This window comes from Hesperophylax consimilis, chromosome 21, assembly GCF_061612785.1.
Source record: "Hesperophylax consimilis isolate HC1 chromosome 21, BYU_Hcon_1.0, whole genome shotgun sequence".
In the NCBI taxonomy this organism is placed as follows: domain Eukaryota; kingdom Metazoa; phylum Arthropoda; class Insecta; order Trichoptera; family Limnephilidae; genus Hesperophylax; species Hesperophylax consimilis.
Window position 1 is genome coordinate 17,963,265 of NC_142856.1, and position 27,250 is coordinate 17,990,514.

At 34.8% G+C, this 27,250-nt stretch overlaps 1 protein-coding gene across 13 annotated transcripts in view; it reads right to left on the reverse strand.

Moving 5' to 3' along the window:
* The window catches only part of rg (A kinase anchor protein rugose), a 941,488-nt gene that overhangs the window by 368,865 nt on the left and 545,373 nt on the right, over positions 1–27,250 (reverse strand). For 5 of the 13 annotated variants that reach the window (XM_089644597.1, XM_089644592.1, XM_089644591.1 and 2 more), the window contains exons 14-28: positions 26,478–26,730; positions 25,671–25,813; positions 24,621–24,707; positions 22,673–22,776; positions 21,647–21,837; positions 19,579–19,895; positions 16,649–18,674; positions 15,846–15,988; positions 15,306–15,470; positions 14,254–14,433; positions 11,957–12,052; positions 10,566–10,673; positions 9,298–9,475; positions 6,955–7,245; positions 777–865 (exon numbers count right to left, since the gene is read on the reverse strand). In XM_089644597.1, coding sequence (XP_089500723.1) covers positions 777–865; positions 6,955–7,245; positions 9,298–9,475; positions 10,566–10,673; positions 11,957–12,052; positions 14,254–14,433; positions 15,306–15,470; positions 15,846–15,988; positions 16,649–18,674; positions 19,579–19,895; positions 21,647–21,837; positions 22,673–22,776; positions 24,621–24,707; positions 25,671–25,813; positions 26,478–26,730 — 4,371 coding nt within the window. The remainder of the gene's footprint in view (positions 1–776; positions 866–6,954; positions 7,246–9,297; positions 9,476–10,565; positions 10,674–11,956; positions 12,053–14,253; positions 14,434–15,305; positions 15,471–15,845; positions 15,989–16,648; positions 18,675–19,578; positions 19,896–21,646; positions 21,838–22,672; positions 22,777–24,620; positions 24,708–25,670; positions 25,814–26,477; positions 26,731–27,250) is intronic. The other 8 variants (XM_089644594.1, XM_089644602.1, XM_089644596.1 and 5 more) reach the window with 4 other exon arrangements.

The window sequence follows — 27,250 nt, forward strand, 5'->3', positions numbered from 1 at the left end:
GACAGAAAGCACCACTTTTAAAAATATCTACATGAAATTACAAGAGCTAGTAATGAAGAAAGGTTTGAATAAAATAATTGTAATTTTTTTAAATTTTGTAGTGATGTAATAATAAAAAAAAAGTCTGATGAAAAACACTGAAGATTTTACAACAATTTTCATATTTACGCATGCACATCAATAAAAAATATTCAAAAGCAGCTCTTTAACATTCCAAGTACAGTGTGTTTTATACTTTTACGAAGTAAGGTTTCATATATTCTAAATGCACAATTTGAAGCATTTCCTAAAGTAACAGAAGAATGAGAATACTTCTAGAAGAAAAAGTTTAAGGGTAGAATTATTGCTACTAGAGTGTGAGATCATTGGGAAACTATAGAAATTAAGCAATTTTGGAAATAGTTTGCAAAATGATTATTTTTGCTAAAATAATTTGTATTAAGAAAAAGATATTGTCCTTATTTTATTTAATGTTATGCTCCTAATAATAACTAGCTTATAAAATCATTACTTGTAAAAATATTTGAAATATTCTGCTAAATCGATGAATGATAATAAGTTAAACGAGTCATTTAAAACTCTTTATTTTACTTATAAGTTAAAAATTACTCTATATTATATGTATTAATAAACTGTTAAAGTAACGTTAAAAATTTCTACATTAAAAACAAACGTAAAAAAATTGTATTATTGTGATGAAATGTGTCATAACTTAGCGATGACAACAATATAATATTATGAATGATTAAATTATTTTTAATAATAATAATACAAACCTTTATTGAAGGAGAGTCCTGATCGTGAAGGACGGATGAATTGTTTTCATCAACCACTATGACTGCATATTCATCATCGTGGTTCGACCCTGTGAAAAGTGATTTTACAGGTAAATGATGAAATTAATAAAAACACTTTGGGAAGGGTTAAGATTCGTGCAAAAAACTAACGATGCAAAGGGATCATTTCTATGGAAAGATATACTGAAAGAAAAGTGTAAGTGGGAAATAAAAAATAAGTATGTACCTAATTTGGACTTTATTAGTCAGTGAATGAAGTAAGTAAAAAAAAATAGGATGATGAAATAGCTAACGTGCCAGGAGGCTAATATATTTTGAGGGGGTGCATTATTATCTAACTTTTAACAAAGCATGCTTTCTTGATGAACATTATTTTTATTAACTTCTTGGACCAGATAATGTGTTTACAAATATATAAACACATTATCTGGTAGGACAATGCAATGCAATGCAATTTCACCACTATTTAACCTCTTGTGTGCCGCTAGACAACAGGCACAGTCAAAACAATAATTTCTCTTAGCTACTCTGGGAGAAACTACTTATGGTTGATTATACAGGGTGTATCGGCACTAACCCGACAAACTTTAACCAGCTATTCCTTAGCACATTTGGAGTAAAAAATGTTATGTGCACTTTGCTGTCCGGTAACGTTTTTTTTTAATAAAAAATTAATTAAACATATTTTCACCACATGTCACCACTGTTTTATCCTTTGTCAAAATTTGAAAGCAACATCGCAACTCTCGCGTGTTGCTGCGAACGAAGCCCGTATTACATAATCCAGTACCAGAAAAGAAATATTTTATTTAACAATAATGATTATTCACATTTTTCGTATGCGAATCACTGATTGTCTTCTTGTATTGTACACATCAGTTTTATTTTTGTATCTAAATTGTTTCACCTCTGGAATGCTTTGGTTTCACCTCTTACGCGTTTCACGTATTAAATAGTCTAATTTTGAAACTAAGAAACTAATTAGTAGATTTCCTGAATTTATAATCGAAGTCCAATAATTCTGAGCACTTTTAAAAACAATTTTCCTCACTTAGGTACTTATCAATAATAATAATTGGATTATTTGAACAGCGCCGTTGTTTTTTAAATCACCGTAAGTGCTCTGTCAAAATGTTACTTGCTAGGCTATCCTACAACGTATATTTTTTAATAAATTTAGTTATTTACAACTTCGCGGAATGTGATTTATGAATATTATTGCTTATGTTAAAAGCCTTCCAGAATTACCGGAATATAACGAGCAGCTTGACACACTTAAGTTTATTTCCACTAATTTGAAGGTACAAAGAATGTATAGTTTTAAAAACAATCCCGATGAATCAAAAAACGGTTCATATAAAACTGCTGCGCAACACACTGAGACAAAGGAAAGCACTCACACAAACGTCATGACTGCATTGGATTGACCACCTGCAAATGAATGCTGCCAGATTGCTAATTTATTTAAACAATAATTATTAAATTTTATTTAAAATATCGCAATTTTTTTAAAAAATCGACAATAAATTACAACTATAATTTAAAAAAAATATTCTTAACCCCACGCTTTTTCGTAATTGATTAATTAATTCAGAATTTAAACGTTGCTTGAAATGACTAGCCGTATTTGGTGACCAGATCTGAATATCCAGGTTCAGAATTTAAACGTTGCTTGAAATGACTAGCCGTATTTGGTGACCAGATCTGAATATCCAGGTTTAGAATTTAAACGTTGCTTGAAATGACTAGCCGTATTTGGTGACCAGATCTGAATATCCAGGTTCAGAATTTAAACGTTGCTTGAAATGACTAGCCGTATTTGGTGACCAGATCTGAATATCCAGGTTTAGAATTTAAACGTTGCTTGAAATGACTAGCCGTATTTGGTGACCAGATCTGAATATCCAGGTTCAGAATTTAAACGTTGCTTGAAATGACTAGCCGTATTTGGTGACCAGATCTGAATATCCAGGTTTAGAATTTAAACGTTACTTGAAATGACTAGCCGTATTTGGTGACCAGATCTGAATATCCAGGTTCAGAATTTAAACGTTGCTTGAAATGACTAGCCGTATTTGGTGACCAGATCTGAATATCCAGGTTTAGAATTTAAACGTTGCTTGAAATGACTAGCCGTATTTGGTGACCAGATCTGAATATCCAGGTACTTCCTCACCTTCCACTCCTTCCCTTAGCCATAAAACTTACCCCAATTCAACATAAAAATTGTTTAAATTATCGGATGTAATGAAATGCATAATAATTAGACCCCAAAATACTTAATTATTCAGGGAAATAAACCCCTGAGTCATCAGTTGGAAATACCAACGACATTAAGTGAAATTAACAATGCAATAATCCTATTATTGCATTGTTTAAAATTTCACTTAATTATTAGCATTAGCAAATAATATTGGGATTAGCAAATAATAATTTACGACAATTTACTCGGAAATCAATAAAGCCAGAATAATAAAAAAAGAAAGTTATCACTTACGTCGTCTGTAAGTGGCTTTACCAAAGTTTGATAATGCCGTCAGAAGGTGAAACAGCTGTCACGCGTAATAATAATTACAACTAGCAGAACTTGTTTATAAACACACTGTTTTTATAAATTTTTTAATAAGACTGTTAAAATAAAAAAAATCTCTAAATTGAAATGGAGTTCTACAAACTAAACTTAAAATCAAATAAATTTATTGCGAAGGTTCAAAGTACTGTACTGTAATATTATATTAAATAATTTTTACGTGTTTAATTATTGTTTAAAGTCAGATTAAAGCGATTAAAAAACCCACCTGGCAATTCTTATTCGAGTTTCGTTGTTTTTACGTATTGGCGCGCTTACAAGCATCAGTCGTCTCATTTTTAACCATTAATATTTAGTGTGTAGGAAAGAGAGAAGACGCTTTTCGACACACTTGTCGAAAAACTTGTTGAATGCCGACGGGCATACTCTTCTACAGATTTTATTAAATATTGATATGTAGGTAATATTGATGTGTAAATGAATGACATTGTGAGAATTTTACCAATAAATAATAAATGAAAATGCGGACATGTAGTTTATGTTAATTTTTTTAATTGGAGCATTTGTTCGAAGTGACTACCATTATTTTCGATGCAAGCGTGTAGTCTTGTTATATTTTGATTATTTAAGTTTGCAGGATTTGCTTTAATTTCTGCAGCGGCTTCCATCACTCGTTCGAGCAGTTGCTCTCTTGAGGCTATTGGCTTAGCATACACTTTTTCCTTGAGAGCCCCCCACAGGTAGTAATCCAGGGGGGTCAGGTCGGGTGATCTTGGTGGCCAAGCAATGGCCGGACTTCCACGGCCTATCCAACGACCAGGAAACTCGACATCCAAGTAGTTCCGCACGGCAATCGAATAGTGTGGTGGGGCTCCATCGTGCTGGAACCACATTCTCCGTAGTAATTCGAGGTTCACATCTTCCAGAATCTCGCCCAGTTGCACTTGTAAGAACTCCAAATACATCGGTCCATTTAGTCTGGGAGGCAACTCGATTGGACCGAGTATTTGATTTCCCAGGATTCCTGCCCACATGTTGATGGAAAATCTGTCCTGGCTCGACGACTCCCGAACAAGCTTGGGGTTTTGTTCAGCCCAATGGTGCAAGTTGTGCACATTTAGCACTCCTGTTTTAGTGAACTGTGCTTCGTCGGTAAACAATATGTTTTTCATGAAGTCTGCATCTCTTATGACATTATGCAGCATTCTTCTGCAGTACACGACTCTGGAAAAGTGGTCATTCTCCATGAGGCCTTGGCAGCGCCTATAGTGAAAAGGTTTGAGCCCGTGCTTCTTCAGAACTCTCCATACCGCCATGTGTTCCCTGTGTCCTATCATCAGAGCGACCCGACGCACGGACAGCGTGGGGTCTTCGGTAATTAAGTTCAGGATTCTCTCCTCAACTGCCACAGGAACGATGTTGTGTCCTCCGCCGGCGCCTTCAATCCGTCCGATGCCACAGTCACGCAATTGTTGATACATCTGAAACAAAACAACAAATAACAACTGCTTTTATTATTCAGCTCAGTAATAATGTCAAATAAACAATCGCGGGCTTTTTCACTCATTTTATTTTTAAAGAACACTTATTTTAGGCACATATCAGAAAACTTACGTTTTCTCTTCATTTATTTCATTTTTTTATAGTAAAATGTATAACAAAGTGTTTTAAATTATAATTTTCTTAACTAGGTACGGTTGATATCTTGGATTCACAGGGGTGAAATTGAATTCAAGTAATTTAAATAATCCCATGGTGAGAAAGGGAGTGAATTCAATTGCAGTGAATGATGCATTTATTAGAGATTAAAATTAATTAACTTTTTAAAACGCCGTTTAGTGACCACTGAACACAAATCACCTAAAGTACAATTTACATTTTTAAAGTTGGTGGCCCCTTGTTATGTTTTTAATGTTCCCAGTTTAAATTTCAAAAGCGCTTTTTGGCATTATCAATGAATGTAAATAGTTTCAATAAACAATTGATAGGGTACAAACCTGGACAAAGGTAGCATGGTGTGGGACGCGTCTTCCAGGAAACCTCATGCGATACTCCCTTACGGCTGCTCGTGAATTTCCATTGCAAAATCCATAAACAAAAACAATATCTGCTTGCTCGGCAGGTGGATAATTGAGGGGCATATTTCAACAGTAAAAACTTAGATAACAAAACAAAAACGAAACTAGAAACTTGATGACATGCGAACTCCCAAAACAGCACTGACCACTGATACGAGACGGGGTGGCGGGAACCACACGGGACTTGAGACAGAATATGTGTGAAAGAGATGACAGTAGCGCGGCGTTGCCAATTATTTTACCCCTATACTGTGGGCAGTAGCGGAGTGTGGAAATTTTATTTATTTTTTGTTTTTAAAAGAAAAAAAATGTTACCGGACAGCAAAGTGTACATAACATTTTTTACTCCAAATGTGCTAAGGAATAGCTGGTTAAAGTTTGTCGGGTTAGTGCCGATACACCCTGTATACTATTTTTATAAATATTTAAACACATTGACTGGTAAGACAGTACAATTTACAAAAATTACATTTTTCAAAAACCAATAAGTTATTACGAAAATAGAATCAACTGAAAATTTTGCATCAGCATACCAAAAGTCAATAAAATTTTTTTACATGTTTCATATCCAATGGTTTCTTCATCAGGATACAAAGTATAATTTTTGACGAAAATAATTTCTACAGTTGATAATACTTTTATTTTTAAATTGAAAAAAGGCATAAATTATTTATACTCAAAAGAGATCCTGAATATTCATTCAATAATTTTGTTACAGAGCGAAAAAATATAAAATTAGTATATAGACATTGGGATTTAAAATAATATAAACATTGACAAGTTTATAAAAAAAAACACAACTTTGAATGCAAGGCCATTTATCGTTTATAAAAAAAAATTCTAAATATCATAGTATTCAAGAACATTAATTCCCCTCAAGGTAATTTAACATTGGTAAGCATATTAAAAACTAAAATGAAATATTTGTATTTCTTTGACTATGCATAATAATTTATTTTTAAATAAAAAAAAGCCAACTAAATATAGGATTTCAGAAACAATTATTTAATTTCCAAGTCATTACACAAAAAAAAAAACGAAGCACTCAGTTGCGTAATATGGCATACGTAATGACAATAATAAAACTCGTAATGAGTTAATTTACCTGAGTGGCTATGGTGGCAGCTCCTATGCTATAAAATGTTTTAGCTTGCTTTGGAAATTTATTGATTTCCTTGTGATTACCATGAAATTTAATTACCGGAATGTGGGCAATTGCTGCCTTATCTGGTGGTCATAAGTTCCTAATACACCCATACTAAAGAGTATAGATATAGAGCATGCAGTGTCATAATACGCAATATGTAATGACAATAACACTCGCAATGAGTTGGTTTAAAGAAATTTTTTTAAAACTCTCGAGTCACGTAATGAGCAATACGTAAGGATAATTAATAATACTCGTAATGAGTTGGTTTACAGAAAACAAAACAAAGCACTGAGTCTCTTAAAATATAATAAGCAATGAAAAATAACACCGGTAAAAAGTTGGGTTAAGTTAATACGTAATACGTAATGATGACAACACACTTGTAATGAGTTGGTTTACCTGAGTGACTACGGTGGTAGCTCCCATGCCTCGTATACTGAGAGTTATTATTCATATTGTTATAGTTTGAGTGATTGTGGTGGTTGGCCATCTTGTAATGCGTATGTTGGGAGGCGGCGTTTGCGTAGGTTCCCCTATGATTGTGGTGCGAGTGCTTCGCGTTGTCCGTCGCGTTAGGGGAGTTGTGATTGGAGGGGTATTGCGTGTTCTGCGTTGCATTGGGGTGTGAGCCCGGCAGGAATTGGGGGTAAACGTGATGGGACCACTGGGGAAACAGCGGCCTAGAGCTCGCTGTGGCGCGCAAAGTGCCAAATTACAACGTGTGTTATTAGTTATTACAATTATCGACAGGTGTTTGTGTGATTTTATTTAGCGAATGTTACCAGTTAAGAAATCATCAAGCCGCGTGTAAAAAAGGGAAAAAATATCCATTAGAATTACAGTTACAGCATTAAGCGCTAAATACCATATATTCAAGGGGTTATTAGCAACACTTTACTAATTAAATTACTACAAACTGACAGCCGTCAGATTTACAGATAATTTTTTTCTAAATCATATATTTAGATTTTATATCATGTTTCTTACCATTATTTAAAATATTATGTAAGTAGGTAATTCTCTTTCATAATTTTCGTATTAGGTGCTATGTGATTTTACACAAGACCTTACGATTACATAACAAATAAAATATAACAAAATATAAGTAATAATAATGCTTGAATAATAAGATCGGCTGGCCTTCTTGGCTGCCATCAAGCTTTTATATAGAAATGTGTTGCTATAAGTTACATACTTGCAAACATATATCAACATCAAGAATACTTCAAAGTAATACACAAATTTAAACGAGAAAGCTAAAAATTAACCAATTATCATGGAAATTTTGAGCAATTCTAGTGTAAAATTGTTTATACTTAAAGTCTAATAAACATTGATATATTTTAACAAGGGTCTGTAGTAATAAAACCCGAGAATCACCTGTGCATCGCTAATTCGATCCTTCCAACAGAAAGACTACCAGAAACATTGGATTTCGTGATTTTTGGCGACTTACAAAATGGTCCTAGTTTTGTAATGTGATACAAAATAGCAGTGTTATTCAAAGAGCAATAATATTTATTACATTATTATCTGCTTACCTTTTTACAAGAGATTTAAACTTTTGACAATGGTAAAAAAAAAATTGTATAAAACCTAAAATGAACAAAATATAATAATTTTTGGGGTGAAGGGTGTTAATTTTTAAGCTTTGCTGTGTTAATATTTTGAAGTATTAAAAACATAAAATGAAACTATTATTATTTTTTTAATGAGTGGTGAGGAGAGAGGGTTAAAATAAATCAAAAGTAGTGCAGCTAAGTGCATCATATGTAGATTTCAAAATAAACATTCATGAGCAAAAATCACAATCATGCTATTTAGTCTTGCAATCATTTTTTAAATCTATGTTATATTAAGTTTTTAGTTATACATATTACTATACGGCTAACACACAGAGAAATAATTAATTAGAGATTAATTGAAATTACGATGAATTTTTTCAAAAGAAAAGTTCAACTAAATTTTAAATGTTTTTTTTTTTTTTTTAATATAAAACATTGTGTCATTAGGAAATGTTTGTATTTAATACTGTTCAAAATGTTAACATCAACAAAGATGGGGATTACAAAAAAAACATGGTTCAGAGATTTTTTTTATATCCAAACTCTTTTAATTCAAAAACCAGTATAAAAATATTAATTTGCAAAAGGGAATTTGGTCAAAATTGAGAAAAATCATTTTGGTTTATGTTAATTAAATGGATTCTTCGATTTTCAACTGTCAATTACAAATCAACCGTGAACTACTAAAATTTCTACATGACTACATTGTTAATTTTTCCGTAGTTTATTATTTAGCTACAAGATGGCATTTTAAAAACAAAATCTTAGTAATACATATATGTAATGACCACCACATCAATTGAGCGCCATTTTGAATTTTGATATTTTAATGGTCCTCGTTGATCTCCGATTCTCAGCCTAAGCCTAATTCAGCATTTAAACGAATTGTGGTAAGCTAACAAGCATAAAAACATAACCATTATGCTTGACATATGCTTCTCACTCAATTTGATCAAAGGCTGTATCGGAGTGAGAATCAGCGATTAAAGGGATGCATTGAAATGACAAAAATGGCACTAATCGTCAATTTGACAATCATCATGTTGATGAGAGTTTGAAATAACTTAGTATGAAAATCGTAGCATCCATACCATAAATTACCAAAAACCACAATCTCGAATCAATTTTAAAAAAACCAAAATTTGTAAAATGTTAAAGGTCAAACATGGGTACGTACCTTGACCCTCGTGCTTGTTGTGATGGGACTGACTGTGTTCCCTCCTCTGTTGGACGGCAGGGGAAGGGGGAGCAATGGGAGGGGGTGGCTCCAAAATGTCTCGGTACTTTGACACCATCAGCACAGAAATGAAGTATACGATTGCCAGCGATAGGAACTGTGCTTGCTTTGTTTCCTCCTGAAAATTTATTAAAAAAGGTGTGATAACCACTCGAGCGATATATATTTCCGGGCGTTCGTTTTTAGATTCTGGCCTCTCATTCCAAAAATCACACGTCATATATAATGACGGAATCATATACACTGTTTACTGTGGTTTATTGACACCAATAAATTCACCTATATTTTACCATTTATCCCATATTTTTAGGTTTTAAAAAATATACATCGTAAAATCTATAAATTCATTAATTCTGTGTGTTATTAGCAGAAATCATCGCCCTACTATTTATAATAATTGGATAATTTGTACAGCGCTGTTTTCGTGAACAATCTAACCCAATCTAATCTAATCTAATCTAACCTAAACACAAGCAGCTGCTTTATTAGGAGAGTGATTGAAATATTGGTGTTTATATTGTCATAAAATTGTAACCTTGTTTATATGTTTCAATAAATAATAAAAAAAAATAAAAAAATTAAAATCACGGGCGTTCTACCTTGTACTTATTTGGAACAATATTGAATATTACTATTTCTATATTTGTCTATGTAAAATTGGATGTGTTTAAAAAACATGTAGAAATATATGAAATTTTTATAAAACAAGTTAAAATGGCATCTATATGCAGAGTGGTGCAAAACATTTTTTTAAATATTCCATGAGTGGAACATTAGTGACATCTTTTGGTTTTCGATAGAAGCTTAATCAAGCTAGCGACTAAACTTATTAGCTGATTGGGGTAAGTTCAACATAAGTTCATTTTAATAGTAAAATGACAATCGAGTGGTTAAGTTCTCAATAAGAAAATTGCAGATTACAAATCGCAGGGTAATTACTACAACTAGGTAACTCCGAATCAGCGTTTTCGAGTTACACACAAAACCATACCTTTGCTTTCTCAGCCATGTATGCCACAAATACATAATATGTGTCGTGGCATACGCAGGCGAGGAAATGAAGTTACTCGCTGATGTTGACATTGATACTGATTTCGGTGTCACCTAGCTGCACTAATTAGGTACTCCTCGAAATTATAATAAAGTAATTTTATTCAAGCTCACAATAGAAACAAGGGTAATAAGATTTATTTGAATAGAAATATTACCACATCTCTATAGATCACAGCCCGCAGCCTGTTGACATCCATATCCTGAAGAAGTCTCTCGGGATCCTTAACCAGGCTGGATCCTGTACTCAGACTCTCCACCACACTCTGAAATAAATAAATAATAGTCAAACATTAATCACCTCATGTACCAGCAATTATTTTAGTTTAAAAAAATAATTTGGCATTTGATTAATTTAACAATAATTAACGGGTGTTCAGTTGCAAAGAAATTAAGTGAAATCCAAAAGACAAAAATCGTTGAGGATTTCGATTTTGATTTAATTTAAAAGTGAAAGAACAAACAAAAAAACTTAGATTTCTAAAACACCTCAAGCCAAAATTTTTTAGGAATGTTACTTTTCAGTGATTTCATAATAATATAGAACAGTTTTCAAAGTACAATATGGTTAAGTATTTTTTGTTGAAAAAGGCATTTTTTAAACTAAAAACGGAATTTATGTGTACATTTTTTTCTTAGGTTATTTCGAGAAAACCGCAGATGAAATTACTCAACTCTTAAATCTTTCATAAGGGGCCGTTCAAGTATTATGTAAGCACTATAGGGGGGGGGGTCTTTGCTTTGCTTATTTTTGATGACATGTGGGGTGGGGGGGTCGAGATAGTGATTACGTCAGCACTGCTCAGCAGTAATTATTTTTTTTTTACACATTGGCAACCCACACCTTGTCTATGTTTGAAAACCGAATACATATTTGGGGATTCCCACAAATAAATAATACGTTTAGGTACTTGCTTAGAAGCGAATGTGGGAATTACCGCGCGCCACTCACTTGTCAAAATTTCTTCCATCAATCTATTGTTTCGTTTCAGTACGATTGACGATTTGACGTGTTGTAAGCAAATCAAAGCAAGTTAATATTTATGTTACCGTTGATCCTCTTTCGCCAAAGTTGAATTGTTTATAAAACAGAATACATTAACAGAAAAATGCATATAGGTACCAATTTTTACGTAAGCCTGGGAGGGGGGGGGTAAGAGCTTTGCTTACTTTTGGTGACAAGGGGGAAGAGGGGGTAAATAATTGTAATAAATCTGCTTACGTAATACTTGAATGGCCCCTAATTATATTTTACATAAAATTCTGAAAAACAAATAACCACTTTCTGATAAATGAATCTGTAGATATTCCTTTTTATTAACTCCTGTAAAGTTAACATTTTGTGGCTTGAAGGGTTTTACCAAAACACAGTCGATTTGCAATTGATTTTTAAATATCTCAACTCAACAATTGCAAGATGGAAGTCAATTTATAAATACCCTTATCATAATAAACATTTCTTATAGCTTTGGCAAGGGGTATTAAATATTATTTACATCAACACCAATTTTCTTGCTGAATATAATATTGTAAGTGCGTAATACTTTACCTTTGGAGAGCCGGTGCGGTGCGCGCCATTGTGCACCATGGACAGACGCAGACGCTCCTTGCACTCTAGACAATTTCTTACAGCACACGTGCAAACCTAGGGCAATGTACACGGTCACGACATCCATCAAACCAACAAAACAAATAAACACATCAAGTCATGGAAATCTCACAGCACGGAGACCGCATGCACGATTGCTTGGAAATAACTAGCATTTTAATAAGTAACTAAATCATTTATTAATTATTTTTGCTGTCAAGTATAACTTTGTATTTTTGCTGTGGATTTCAACTTTGTATTATCTACCCTAAGTATTCTTGATATTTGAAATTATAACATAGTACTTATACACGGCGTCCGTAAACTCGTGGTACAAGCGGGGAACTGGTGAATCTACATCACACGGAGAAAAATTAGTATGGTTTTTTTTATGAGGAAACTGTTAAAAATGTGACTGTGTCAAAATTTCCTAATAGAATATTAGTCATTCCGAACATAACCAAACATGTGAACATGCAGGTGGCCTTGTCTGAATAAATATAATGGACGAGCAAAAACATTACTTCGAAGACGCATGTTCCGACTTCCTCATAACATATTCGTGCTTTAGTGATAGTTTGTTATGAAATTTTCAAATCATTTGTTATAGGCCTATAGTCACTTTTTAAAAAGGAAAACGAATAATTTGACCACATTTTTAAAAAATTTACAATATTTCAAATCAGTATGTTTTCTCCGTGCACATTTGGAATCGTTTTGTGGAACTACTTTTTTGATTTAAGCTTTCGCTTTCGAGTAAATCGAGTCCAAAGATGAAATTTTTTAAAAATCAGTAGATCCATAGCTAGGTTAATATTAGATCTTAAATATCTTTTAAAATGCGACAAAGTGTAGACCCGACTCTAAAAGTTTTGTTTAACCCTTCAGTTGCAGGAGGAAAGAAAGCAAGCGCAGTTCCTATCGCTGGCAATTGTCTACATCATTTCCATGCTGATGGTGTCAAGTCAGGGGTTTAAGTTGCAAATGCACAAAATAGGTTTCAAACTTAAACTTTGATTGAGAAAAAAATGGAACTTTAATGTATCTTTTACCATCTCCCACCACATGAATATTTATATCTTGTAGTAATTACATTGAAACCAAGTGCTATTTATATATTTTTTTGCATATGAAGTGTGCAACTGAATTCAACAAGTTAATCGAAAGGTTTTTTCGGGACCTCTATGTTATGTAGATTGCCGCTTTTACTACGAGTTTCTGGACACTGTGCATATTTTTTAATTTGTTATTTTTTTTTCATACGGTCATATGCCAATAACATTTTCATGTTATTTATAAAACAGTGAAGTGAACTACTGTCAAAAAACAAATTGTGTTAAACACTATCAACATATTTAAGCTGTCAATAAGAAGTTTGATGTGTCAACTATCAAGAGATGGATAGCCTTTGCCAGTATTTGATTATAAATTAACAATAATTTACGCAACTTTATCGTATTGTGGCTAAGACATGGTTCTAACTGCTCTTAAATCCAAATCGGATCAATTGCCCAAAATAGAATTGTACCCACATCACTAAATTATTCTGCGCAAACAAGATTTTTGCAGTTAGGGCAGTCATTATAGAATATTTATTTGTAACAAGATTATTTAAAGGCAACTATTTTACCAACATAAAAAAATTAATGGCTATTGTAACTGAAATCATATATTAATTTATATATCGATTGGAGTAATAATAACTGATATATTAAGATACAAAAAAAAAATAAACATTGGAGTGTGAAGTGCAAAAATCTTACAAAGGTGAAAAACCTAAAAAATGTTTTGAACCAAAGTTTTGTGCAAAATGTGTAATTTACAGCAAAATTTATTTACAGTCAAACCTCATTTATAATTGAATAGCCCGAGCATACAAATGATTGTGCTATTTATTTATTTTTAATCAATTTAATAAATAGCATAATCTTGTATAAGTGAGCAAAGAAAGCTTAAAGAATGATTTTCTATACTTTTAAGAAAAGTCAAAAAGAAATACAACTGGTTAAAATAAATAATACATCCTAAAACCAGAAAGAATCACATCAGTTAGGATATTTGCACCAGTACCGTAAAATGGGGTGACTTTAATCAATTTTAAACTTTGAAACTAAATAACTTTTTTATAAAATCATTTACGGTCAAACTCGCTTAAGAAGTTCCCACTTAAGAAGTTTTCCCGCTTAAGAAGTTTTTTTTTTAGTCCCTTGAAAATTCCATACAAAAAACTGACAAAAACACGATTTTTAACTACATACCAATCGCAGGCATTGTCGCAATATGCCTCCACTGGACATATTCTTCTCGGCCTCGAGTTCGCCGAAGTTCAGAGAACTGGCGAAGATCAGAACATCGGCCATACTGACGAGACGCTGTAAGAATGTGACGGCCACTTCGATGGGCATTCCTTGCGTCGGCTCAATCACGTCCAGTTCATTCTGAAAATGGCAAAGATAATAGAGGTTAAAAATGTCATAAGGATTTCTTATTATTATAACTATTCCAGGTAAACAAACAGACGGGCTCCGCAGTTGAGTGGGTATGATCCTTGGCTATGAATCTGGACATAAAGACACAAATGAATTTCATTTGACTAATTTGTGTTATTCAAAAAATATATACATATTTATTTAATTAATATGTAGTATATTTGCGACACGTTTCAGAGTGGTAGATGCTTTCAAAATCGCCCTGATGAAAGACCATCAATTCAGAATCGAAATGTTGCTTGAAATGGTTTTAGCCGTGTTTGGTGACCAGATATGTTTCTCTTTTACACCTCCTTCCCCTCCCCGAAACCTTTATCCTCACAACATACCCCAATTGAGGATTCCATAGTCACACTGGCTACAAACGGCTGGGAGCGGTTGGGACTCTTGTGCAGTACCCACATTAAAAAAGGTTACGAATAACCTGAAAATATTTGAATTCCTTTACTACCATCATAATAAGTGGAAAATATTTCTTGTGCAATGATGGAGAACTTAGCTAGCAGAGGATTGAACCTGTGACTCCTGGGTGGGACCCTAACGCTTGGACCGCTCAACCATCTAATGGTCAAGCATTATTATCAATAATCCTCTGGGTTGACAAAAGGGTAATTGTGTATTTTTTATTATTCTTGAGATGGATCTCATTTGTCATAAATATGTATTTATATTGAGAAAAGCACCCTATTGGTTCTAATACTACCATTCTAATATATTATTTTTATAATCAATTTAATATAAAGCAGTCAAAAATATTAAGAACACAACTAAGAAAAAAGTTAAATAAAATGTATTTCGATAAGACCGATTAGAATATTTACATTTGGAGAGGTGGCGGAGGCCAACAGAGGCAGAAGTCCACCGCAAGCAATTATCAGGTTATCAGCCAGCTGAGATATCAGGTGCACTGTGTTCACCACGAAGATGGCGTTTTCACTGCTGTTAACAAAGTCCAGAACAGACTTGGTGGAATGGCTCCTCCACACCTGGAAATGAACAGCAAAATTATTAAAAAAACCATTATTTCGCATTCGTCCATACGAGCTTTCAAATTTGGACATCACATTATTGCCACAAGAGAGAAAGGTGTAAATGAGGGGAATATACGCGAAAAATAAACAAAAAGGAGGAAGAGAAAGCTCTCTCTCATAACGGATACCAGGAATCGATACGGAACACAAACTAGGAATTTTATTGGTAGATTTGAAAGTGAAACCATGATATCCGACATATATGTTCGTAGAGAAGCAAAAATAAGATTTAAGGTAAAGGCAAGATGGTAAATTATATTCAATATTTTTATTTCGGATGGTCGGAATATTACAAGCTAATTAATTAAGGAAAAACAGAAGATATGTTACCTGAATATCAGTCTCCAGTGAGAACAGAACATCAGATAGTAGTCTCTGATGTATGTAAGACCATCTGAACTCCGGGATCCTAAACGGAGGTCTGGTGGGACCTGGAGAGAACATGGGGCGACTGCATTTGGGTCTCTTAGTTTCTGAAAATAACAAATTAAAATATTAATGGCATGGAAAAACCTCACATTTACATAAAATATTTGTAGATTGCAGCAATTCCCACGTACAACATGAAACAAAAAGGTTGGTACATAATCATAGTTACAAGTGCTTACTACGTCATTGATGTTGTTTTGACAACCTTTCATTGGATATATAAAAAAAAAAAAATTTAAATAAAAAACATTCCCGGGTTACGATCAACCTGACAATATTGATATCACTGAAAAAGCTTTATTCTTTTGACAATTGAGTTGTTTGGTATCAAAACTGGTCAGATCCAAAATTTAAAAAAAATAAACTAAGTATTGAACTGTGTTCATTATTAACAAAAGAACAGTTCTTATTTTTCAAAAGCAGTCATATCCGCATATTTTGTAAGAGAAACCGGTTTAAAAAGCGGCTGTGGTATGAAAAATAGTCAAATCCAGCACTTGTTTTGGTGTTTCCTGAAAATTCACCTAAAGTGGAGTTGACCAGTTTTGATACCAATGGTCACAATTGATTGATTCTTGTTTTCTTGTTTCTTTACATTGTATCTTATTTACGTTAGAATTACACAATAAGCCATTAAATTAATCTTTCAGAACAAGATGTGAAAATATTAACAACCTTTCAAAAAATCAATAAGTAATTCTTACCAAAGTGATTGGGATCTACTTGAGTGCTGGTGGAGGCACTTCTGGGTCTCTTCTGTGGCGAACCTCCCATATTGCTTTGCTTTGAGCTGCTGTCGGAGTTGGAGTGATCTTGACCTGATGCTCCTTCTTCTGGCAAACTGACCCTCCTGCCCATTTCTCTATCACTGGATTCTCTCCTCATCTCAGCCTGGAACTCTTCATCTTCGTGATGGATGACCTGGGGTTCCTTGTTAGAGAGAGAAATATTCTCGCTGATGGTGGAGATTGGGGGGATTTCGGGGGAAGATGGTTCTGTTTGTACATCTTCTTCAATTTCATTCTTGTCAGATTCTGGTTGGTTCTTTTCATTTTTGGCATTTTCGGTTTGTGTGACGTCATGTTGATCTTTAGTGGTCTCGATTCCATTATTGTTCAGGTTACTCAATGCTTCTTTGTCATCAGATTTCAGAAGGGTAATGTTGCTCTCTGCAATAAGGTCTCCGTCCAGTGGGATTACATCTCCTTCATCCGCAATGATAGGTGAAACAACTCGCAGTGTTTCAACTTCAACTATTTTCTCTTCGATTATGTCTTTTTCTTTGATGTCAATTATCTCCTTGTCTTCCTCTGGTTTTTCTGAATCAGTAGATATAACTACGTTACTTATCAGTTCAATAAGAATATCCGTTGCTATCTCTGGTGCATTTTCGGGCAATTCTTCTACCTTATCATCAGTCTCGATAGAAATAAGGGGTTCTGTATGCGGATCAGAATCCATGAAAAATTCTCCATCTGCTTTTGAGTTCACCACTTTTAAGGCGTCATTGATGATTTCATTAACCACACTTAAGGCAACATCTTGTGGAGTAATGACAGCTGTTTCATCGATTTCATTTGGAGCTTCGTCCAACAATTCTGCAACAGTTTTCTTTGGACTAGTAATTTCTGTTGGGGTTTGGTAAGCATCCGAAGGGTCTGTCTCAGTTTCATTAGAGCCCTTTGCAACTTCCAAGAAGTCCAGCTCTCTCTTTGGACTCATCGTCTCACTAGCAGAAAGGCTGGAGCAAGCTGCATTGTCAGAGTTCTCATTTTTCTCATCGTCTTTGATGTTTTGCAGGATGTGGTCGATATCCCTAACGGGAATATAGTCAAGACTGGCATCTCTGCTGATCTCTCCAGGGGCTCTGAGCAAATTGGCAAAAGGCTCAGCTGGATTATTGGCCACTTGCTCAGCAGCTTGAACCAGCTCATCGTCTTGCACAACAGGTGATGAATTCTCATTGGATGGTAGCAAACTATCTTGCACACACTCATTGAGTAGCTTCTCAGACTTGATGAGAATCTCCTTGATGATGTCTTCCGCGGCCTCCTTCTGTTCGTTCAGCAGCTGGATTTCCAAACTTCTCCTGATCTCCGCAGCCTTTTCCAGGCTAATCTTCTCCGGCGAATCCTCGGAATTGCCGTTGCAATGGTTTAAGTCTACAGGAGAAGAGGTATTGTCACAATTAACTACTGAATGTTTATCACTATCACAACCACTGTCATTATCAATAATTTGTTTGGAAAGTTTGTCATCAGACTGTCCTTTATGCACCTCACTATACTCAACCTCCTCTGGGCTAGTCCGTGAATCGTCATCTACAATTCCTTCTACATTAGTCACAACACTTCCAGCATGCTCACATTCACTATTAGTCGGAGTAACTCTGGAGCAGTTGCAATCTTGTCCGGAGCTCTTGTCATCTTGGATCTCTCTGAGCGAGAGTCCTTTTCCTATTTCAGTCTGAGACCCGTGGTTGATCCATCTGGGTGTAGGGTTTTGGAACTCTGTGGGCGAGTCTTCCGAGGTTTCCTGTCCGTCAGAGAGCTGAGGGTATCTCGGGTCGGCAGAGCTGACCCCAGAGGTGGTGGAGGGCTGGTCCCAGCCGGAGATGGTGCTGATGGGACGCTGCTGCCTCTCGGCGGGGTCGGTAATGTTGTCAGACCGGCGTTGTTCGTAGTGCTCGTACATTTGAGCAAACTGAAGCTTGAATTCTTCGTATGATACCTGGGAAACAAAAAAGATAACGTTTGAATACGGAAGCTGGAAATTTAGTACAAGAGGACTAGTAACACAGTGGAGAAAAACCAGAGTGAACATTGACCATAACAACATGACATGGTACCTAAAGCTTTTATTAGTTCTCAGTGTAACTTCTTGGACTATGGACAACTTTCATAATCGTACAACTATGGATGTGTCTTAATGGATAAAGAAGATAGATTTAAAAGCCAGTTGGTCGTAAACAAATAAAATAAATACGAAAAGAAGGATGATTTTGTCCTACTGACTTTCTCTTGGGTATGCTCGGAATGAACTATCTACGGGTCAGAAGGGTTGTGCACATTTCTACACATTTCTTCAAACTGTTTAGTGGATGGTTTAAAAACTCGGCTATCATGGAGAGCATTCATTTCCATGTTCCTGATGGGTATGGATGGTCTCCGTCACCGACAGCACAGACTGTTTTATCTCCCAACCTGCAAAACTAACTAAAGGCTAATCTTGCTGTTGAAGAAAATCAATTCGGATATAGACATATTTTATATCAGTGAGGCTAATTTTAAAAGGCAAGTTATTTAAAAACGCCTTAACCTCTTGTTCGCCAGCATATCTTTGAGAATACTAAAATTGTTTCTCTGAATTTAACTACTTATTCTGGGGAAACTGCTTATGGTAGATTAGACACTAATTTTATATATGTGTAAACACATTGTCTGGTGAGACGAATCCATTTAGAAAAAAACAATTTTGCACAAATCAAGTAAGTTGTTACGAATGCTGGCGGACGGCGAAAATTTAGCATCAGCGATCGAGAAGTTAAAAGGGACATTTGATAATGTTTTAAAAATAAGGAAAGATCAATTGAAAAAGTGTAAGTAAGATAAGATTAACAGCGATGAAGACTCACCTTGGAATGAACAATGGCCAGGGTATCAACCCAGACCCTCCATCCACCATATTCGTGCTTGATGGCATGGTGCAGCAGCATCCTGAACAACGAGTAGACCATGTCAGAGATCTTTTGCTCCTCGGCATTTTTGGGATGAATATAGGCCATGGCTATCAGCCACTCCTGCCACACGGACATCTGCAGCACGGTGCGTCGATTCTCACGGTTGTTGTTGCAGAGCAGCGTCATGTCGGAGAGGAACAGCTTCTTCACCTCCAAGAGCTGCTCCGACTGCTTGGACTGGCGGATGAGCGTGGCAACCACTTTGAGAATCACTGGAAGTAGATGAAAATAATCAATATCACAGTCTACAGCCAATATCAGCTGCTGAGGGGATCCTCAATCTATATCCTAATTTTCCAATCAAGAAAGTAATTCGATATTTGAAAATGTTCGATCAATTTCACACAAAGAAACGAAAAATTAACCTCTTTTGGTACACAGACAAGCCCACAGAACACTTACATCAGAATATGTATCTCTTTAGTGACTGTACAGTATAAATATTTTCAAAATAAATGTCTTATACATTGAAACCTTTATCTATTGTTTTTGAACAGACCTGTTGAAAATACAATGTATGAGGGAAATGGAAAAAAAGCTACTTATTTCACATATAACAGAATGTATTTATTAAAAAATATTTTATTTTCGAAATATGGGAAGTACAACTGAATCCTATAATTTCTATACCCGCTATATCCGATTTTTTGACAAAATGATCTGAGTATGACATCTTGTTCACATTTTTGCGAGCAACAAGAGGAGCCTAAAATTGAGTTTCAAAACCCTCCTTATCATGACCAAAAACCATGTTAAAACTGCGAGTGAGAAACCAAATCCGCTATATCATACAGAAAGTCACTATCAAAACCCGCTATATCGGATTCAACGAATCACAAGCAGTTATTTTGCCAAAATACAATATGGCCGCCGCTCTGACGCCACGCTCGTGTGTCAAAATGATCTACGCGTGAGTTTCTAAACCCGCCATGTCGCCTCAGTTGACTTTCAAAATCACGAAGTGAGTATCAAAATCCGCTATATCCATTTTATTTATCGAAATTACTTAATTATTGCTAGACATATATAGAAAAATAAATGCTTTTCGAAATTTTATTACTCCAATTCATTATATAAAAATTTTTAATGCATTTACTTATGTACGCTAGAGATGTGACAGTTTTTTGCGGTTTTCTCCAAATCAATGAAAGTTGATATAGCGGGTATAGAAATTACACGACTCAACTAGAAAGAACTAGAAATTTCAAATAAGTACAATACCTAGTTTGTAACTTTATTGCTGTACATATATTGAACAGTGGGCACTTTTTTCACTGGACGGTTCATTTTGAAATGCTCGTATCATAGATTCGTAAAAATATTGCATTGGCGCACTACCGCTGTGTTCGAATATTTGACGACAACTCGACAACTAGACTCATACTAGACCAATGCCGGGAGCGACCGCCGCCGCCGCCGCCAGAAGCAACTAAATCGTTATCATATCATGTATGTTCATATTTTAAAAACGATCAAGTATAATATGTTTACAAAACTGCATGAATTAAACGATGAATGCGGCGAAATGATGCATAGAGAAAATAACGATCGATGCAATCTATTTTTGCAAGTTTTGTATGAAATTCGGTTCTGGAAGAAATAAATGATAAATGCGAGAAACCGATCATTCGAAAAATGATCAATCGAGATTTAACCATTTCACTATATAAGGTGACAGACCCAAAATCTAGCTGGGCCTCAATAACAGGCAAAGTATCAATAAAAACCCTATAACAGGCCTCTTTCTTATCATAACACTGTCTTAATTTGTAAATGAACCTAGTAGCGCGATCTACCAACTAAACCTTATGTCACAAATGATGGTAACTGGATAAAATAGAATAGTGACAAAACCGAACACGATGAAAGAATAATATATAATAACAGAATTTACTTCACTTTTCGTCGTAAATATAATACAAAAACAATAGAAAATAAAGTTATTTTAGATTATGTGTCTTACTTGGGTTCTCCAGCCGGTAATGGTTCTGAGGCTCGGCGTGGCTGGTGTACAGGATCTGCTGCCCCACATGCTCGGTGAGCAGCTCGTAGAGTGCGTTATAGCACGGCAGCGTCAGGCCTTCGGGGGCTGCGCCCAGTCGTACGGCCAGCAACGTATACAAGTTGTGCGGGGACATAACGTCGTATTTACGCCTGGCAAGCACAGAATTATAGCACTTAGAATTTTTTTTTTAATAGACAATAGGTACACGCTAAACTGTATTTTTTAGTTTGTCTGTCTTTTCTGCAGTATTCAGCTAACTAGATCAGTTGGGTCTATTCAAAATAATTATAACTGTGTTGTGGCTATGTGACTTTACGGTCCCCCACTTCTCCATTATAAACGCATTGAACACTAAACAAAAAAGATAATAAAAGGACTCTTCATCAAACAGACATATTGTCATTTTGTACTTCTTGAGATGATGAGTCGGCAGCCGGCCTAGCCACTGACCCAGCACATTCTACACACCAATAATATACTACATATCTTAATACGTCTTGAGAAGGATTATGTCAAGAGTCGAAATAGCAGAAAAGTATATATGAGACGATATATCTAAGACCTTGTACTTAATTGGGGCAGTATTGAATATTTTACTAGTTCTGTATTTTGTCTATGGTCTACTGGAAATGTCTATAATCACCGAAAAAATATAAACAGATGTTCAATTTAAAATGGAATCTGGAACACAGACTACACAGTACAAAACGTTATTTGGAAAATTTCATGAGAGGAACATTAATGACATCTTTTGGTATTTGATAGAAACTCAATCAAGCGAGTGACTAAACATATAAGCTGATCGTGGGAAGTTTAAAATAAATACATTTCAATTTATAAATATAATATCCCTACGGCTACCCAAATTTATCACTCAAGCCTTCGCTCAAGCTGTCACTCAAGCTGTCACTCAAGGGTGCGGAGCTACGAAAATTTGGGTAGCCATTGCTCGAGTGTTTATAAGTATGTTTAAAGTATTCTCACTTGTGGGTGCTTCTGCTCAGGAAGAATCCCAGCAATTTCAGCGCCTGAAGTCGGATCAGCTGACTGTCGGCGGCCAACAGCTTGAAGATGGTTCTCACTCCATACTGGAACAAAGAACCAAACACATTCAAAAATTCAAAACAGCAAAACTAGCCGCTAAACACAATATCATGGACAGGATGAAATAAGCTTTACAAGTTGTTAGGGCCGATTCAAGCGCCATTAATTCATTTTAAACACAAGCAATAGCAATAATAACTGAAATAAATAATAAAAGGTCAACTTTACAAAGTGCCGTTTAGTGATTCAATCACCGCAAGGGCATTTTAGATTGGTTATTAAGGTAGCCTTATTCTATAAGCGTGTGTTAAATTTACTTAAATTTTGGACAGAACGAACCATCTCCAAAAATATCTTAGAACATTTTCGAATGCGTAAACTCGGTCATCCGGACAAATTGAAAATTTTCGAGTACTTAATTGAAACATGCCATTACTTTGAGTATGGGCCTAGTGTTGGGAAAGTCAAAGAAAGTGGAAGGGAATTGAAATCTACAAAATACCCATAAATGTTAATAGTCACGAGGGGGCTAAATTGAATAGCTCTTGGTATGTAATACTTTTACATACATAAACACACACTACGATGATGGACATTGTAAAGCTGTTCAAAACTTTGGCTGAAGGAGGAAGAAGCGCAACACAGCTTAATAACCCTAAAAATTAATCATGTTAATGACTTGTTGGTGATCTAAAAGTTTTCAATGCCAGTTTCTGACCTCAGACTAAATGGCAGGTTATCACAAGACATGAGATGTAGATTTCAATTTGTGGTCTTCATTGTTAGATTTAAAAATCAAATTTCTATCTGTTCTCTCATAAGAATTGATACATAAAACAAAACAAAAATACAGTTGCAATAATTTTTCACAATTAAAATAATTGGGGGCAAAGGTACTAAGAGATTTCGGGATCAATTCCCATTGCAGTACAAATTTTTTTGTCAGTGAGTGTTGTGTTACTTTGTGAACTTTGTAAGGCGGCCGCAACACTTGTAAGTTCTTTCCCATAAGTAACTTATGTAAGTGACTTACGGTCTTTATAAGAGCCATGTTTAAATAAATATTACTATTCAATTCATCTTGTGTAAAACGATTTCCACTGTACTTTATAAAATTAAAAATATTGATGAATTATTTCCAAAATTAAGCTTTACGAAAGAGTTACAAAAACCAATAGATTTTAGATTCATAAATGAGAAAAGGACTTAAATTTTAAAACAAACTTATCTAATACTTATCTAACATGCGTTAGTAGTTCCATAATTTCATTATGATTTCAAACCGATTCTTCAATAGATATTGTAATCAATATCTACAAAGTACGAATGTTTAAAAAAAAAAATAATAATTAACACTGACAAAGCTGAAATGCGTTAAAATTTTGCGATTGCACAAGCGCGACAAGCTTTACAAAAAATATTAACAAAAATCAATTCATTTCAACAATTAAGCTGCAAATCTTGATATTTCAACCAAACATCAAAATGTATTTTGAATTGCATTTGCCAATGTAAAAGGTATTAGGTGGAATTTTGAAATTCTACAGCCAATTACGGTAGATATTTGGTTGTACATATTTTGAAATTCAACAGCCAATTATGGTAGATATTTGGTTGTATTTTGATATTCTACAGCCAATTATGGTAGATATTTGGTTGTATTTTGAAATTTTACAGCCAATTATGGTAGATATTTGGTTGTATTTTGAAATTTTACAGCCAATTATGGTAGATATTTGGTTGTTTTTTCAAATTTTACAGCCAATTATGAAAGATATTTGGTTGTATGTATTTTGAAATTTTTGGTTACATTTCAAGTTGATTAGCGTTGTGTAATGAAATGAGTGTTGAAATGGTGGAACTAATAAATTCAAGATATAAAATTCACCTTTACATCAAAAGCCGGAACCATGGAACTGGGGTGCTCCGACATCAGGGAGATGAGCATCTGGAGAACATCGTGCAAGTTCTCGTCCTAAAATTAACCATAAATAAAAATTATTTTAAATCCATTGCAATAATAGTTAATTTACAGAAGATAATAAAAACTTCATAGGTATGATAAAAAATAAATATGTATCTTCTTTTGTAGGTTTTGAATTACACACAACTTCATATTTTTGTGTGAAGACCAAACAAGACCTCGATGCCCGGAGCAATTAGGACCATGGGAACCCTTTACTGAGGATTTTGTGAGACATAAGGGGGAGGTATAATACATGGCAACCTTGAGCCAATATGGAAATGTAGGACATATAGGGATAAAATGATGGATTAAACTTTACGGTCGGTGGCTGAGTTGACATCGCATTTGGTTCCCACCCAGGCGTAGTGTGTTCAATTCCCTGGCAGGGCTAAGTCCTCTATCACAACACAAGCAAAATTTTCCGCTTTATGTGGTGGTAGTAGGAGATTTTCCAATATTGTCAGGTTATTCGTAATCCGGGAATGTTTGTCTTTCTTTAAAAAAAAAAACATTTTTGCGATTTCCTGGTTTTTTTCTTTCCGTCTCTTCTTAATTGTTCTGGCTCTTCTTGTCCCTTCTCTCTACTTCTTGCGTCTCCTTACCTCTTATTTGCTCTTCTAGCTTTTTTTAGCTTCTTCTAGTCACTCCTTGCCTCATTCACATTCATGCTTTTAACAGACTATGCTAATAAGTTTTATGTCTCTACATTAAGGTAACCAAGTGGTGCTGATGACACCGTAGTTACTTCAAGAATGACACTTTTACAATGCAGGCCTTTTGAATGCAATCTACTCCACCACTCGGCATGTTTAATTAATTTTAGCATTTTTGTGTTTCAGTGAAACTTCATGGAGCTTATATGAGACTGATGTATCACATAAGCGACATCATAGATAGGGTTAAAACCATGTTTCCATGAAGTCTGTTTCACCAACATGTTGACAAATAGGTAAGTATTCTTGTAATTATTACCTCGTGCATGGTGGTCAAGTAGTTGAGGATGCTCTGGAGCTCGTCATCCTTAACTCCGTTGCCGATCATGATGAGCTGCTTGAGAAACAGCAGGATATAGGCTCTGATGGTCAGGATATCCTTGTGAGCCGGTCTAGGGCCCTCTGGAAAGTGGATATAAAGTATTCAGTAAATTTTTAATTTTTATGGTTTGATATTAATCAACTTTCAGAAATCTTTTCATGTTCCAAGTGTAACAATAATTATTTAAGTCTGTTGACTCACACGCAGATGCATCCTATCTCTAAAGTTATAACCATCCGAGTCTAATATAAAATTAGAGTTTCGGACACATCTACAGACGCAATTCGAAAGAAACCGATATGGTGTTACGATTGCAGTTATAACATTCTAGTTGCATATTAATATGCTGCAAATAAAACCAGTCTTGTGTTCTGAATGCATTTATAAAATTCGATTTATAAAGTTGCGGTCTCATCTGCTGACAATTCGAAGAAATCCATTCTCTTGTTCCAAGTGCTGTAATAAAATTAGTGTTGCAGAATGTGAGTCTGTTTGTTTGGTTTATATTTTTTAAATCTTCAAAAGGAAGAGAAAAAAACAACAGATGCTCTCTGAAACTCTGAAAAAGAAGTAAAAAATAAATCATGTTGCAAGAGACAGAAATAGATTAGGGAAACACAAAATTTATTTACAATCTTAACAGTTAAATCTAAATGAATTTGAACAATGAAACTCTTGGGCCAAAGGTTATGTTAGGTTAGGTTAGTTTAGTTAGGTTAGGTTGGGTTACAATAATTTTCTTACCAAGTCCTTTAGGAATGATGCCACTCTTGGGTCTTGGATTCACGACCCAGTAATAATATTTCAAGGTATGCACAGTCTGTAGCACGGTGCTGACCCTTCTCACGTTGCTGTAGATCTGTGTGTCCGCCAGGAAGTCCGTGGCCAGGTAGCAGTAGAGGCGGGCCTGAACTGCGGCAGGAGTGTGGATCCACAAGGCCGGGTTGAAAAGCACGTGGTCCAGAAGCTGCCAGGTGAGGAAAGAGAAAGAGAACACCTTCGGTTAGCATGAGACTTACTGCCCGCAGGTTGTGTGCACGCATGTGTTCATTAATCAGTGAAATGTTGCTGCCTGTTTTACGTGGTTTGATAATTGGGAGCTATTTATACTGTTGTCACCAGAATGAGTCACATGTACCTATATGTAGTACGCTACTGTAGATTATTTTATAAATATTTTAATCATTTTTTAAATTTTACTGTATGACAGATTAATCATCCGTTGACAGTACAAGATTTTAACATTCTTAACATTTGGGGAGATAGGCATCGATAAAAAGAAAGTTTTGGGTTAAAAAGACTAATTAAATACACGGTGTCCGGAAACTCATCATACAAGCGGAAAACTGTTGAATGTACATCACAAATTTTGTTGATTTGATCTTACGTTTTCGAGTAAATCTAGTCAAAGTTGGGATTTTTTAGGTAAAATTGAAAAAAATCGTGTATGTTCAATATTGGCTATTTAATGTCTTAAATGCGATAAAGAAAGTTTTTTTTAACCTTTGAGTTACCGA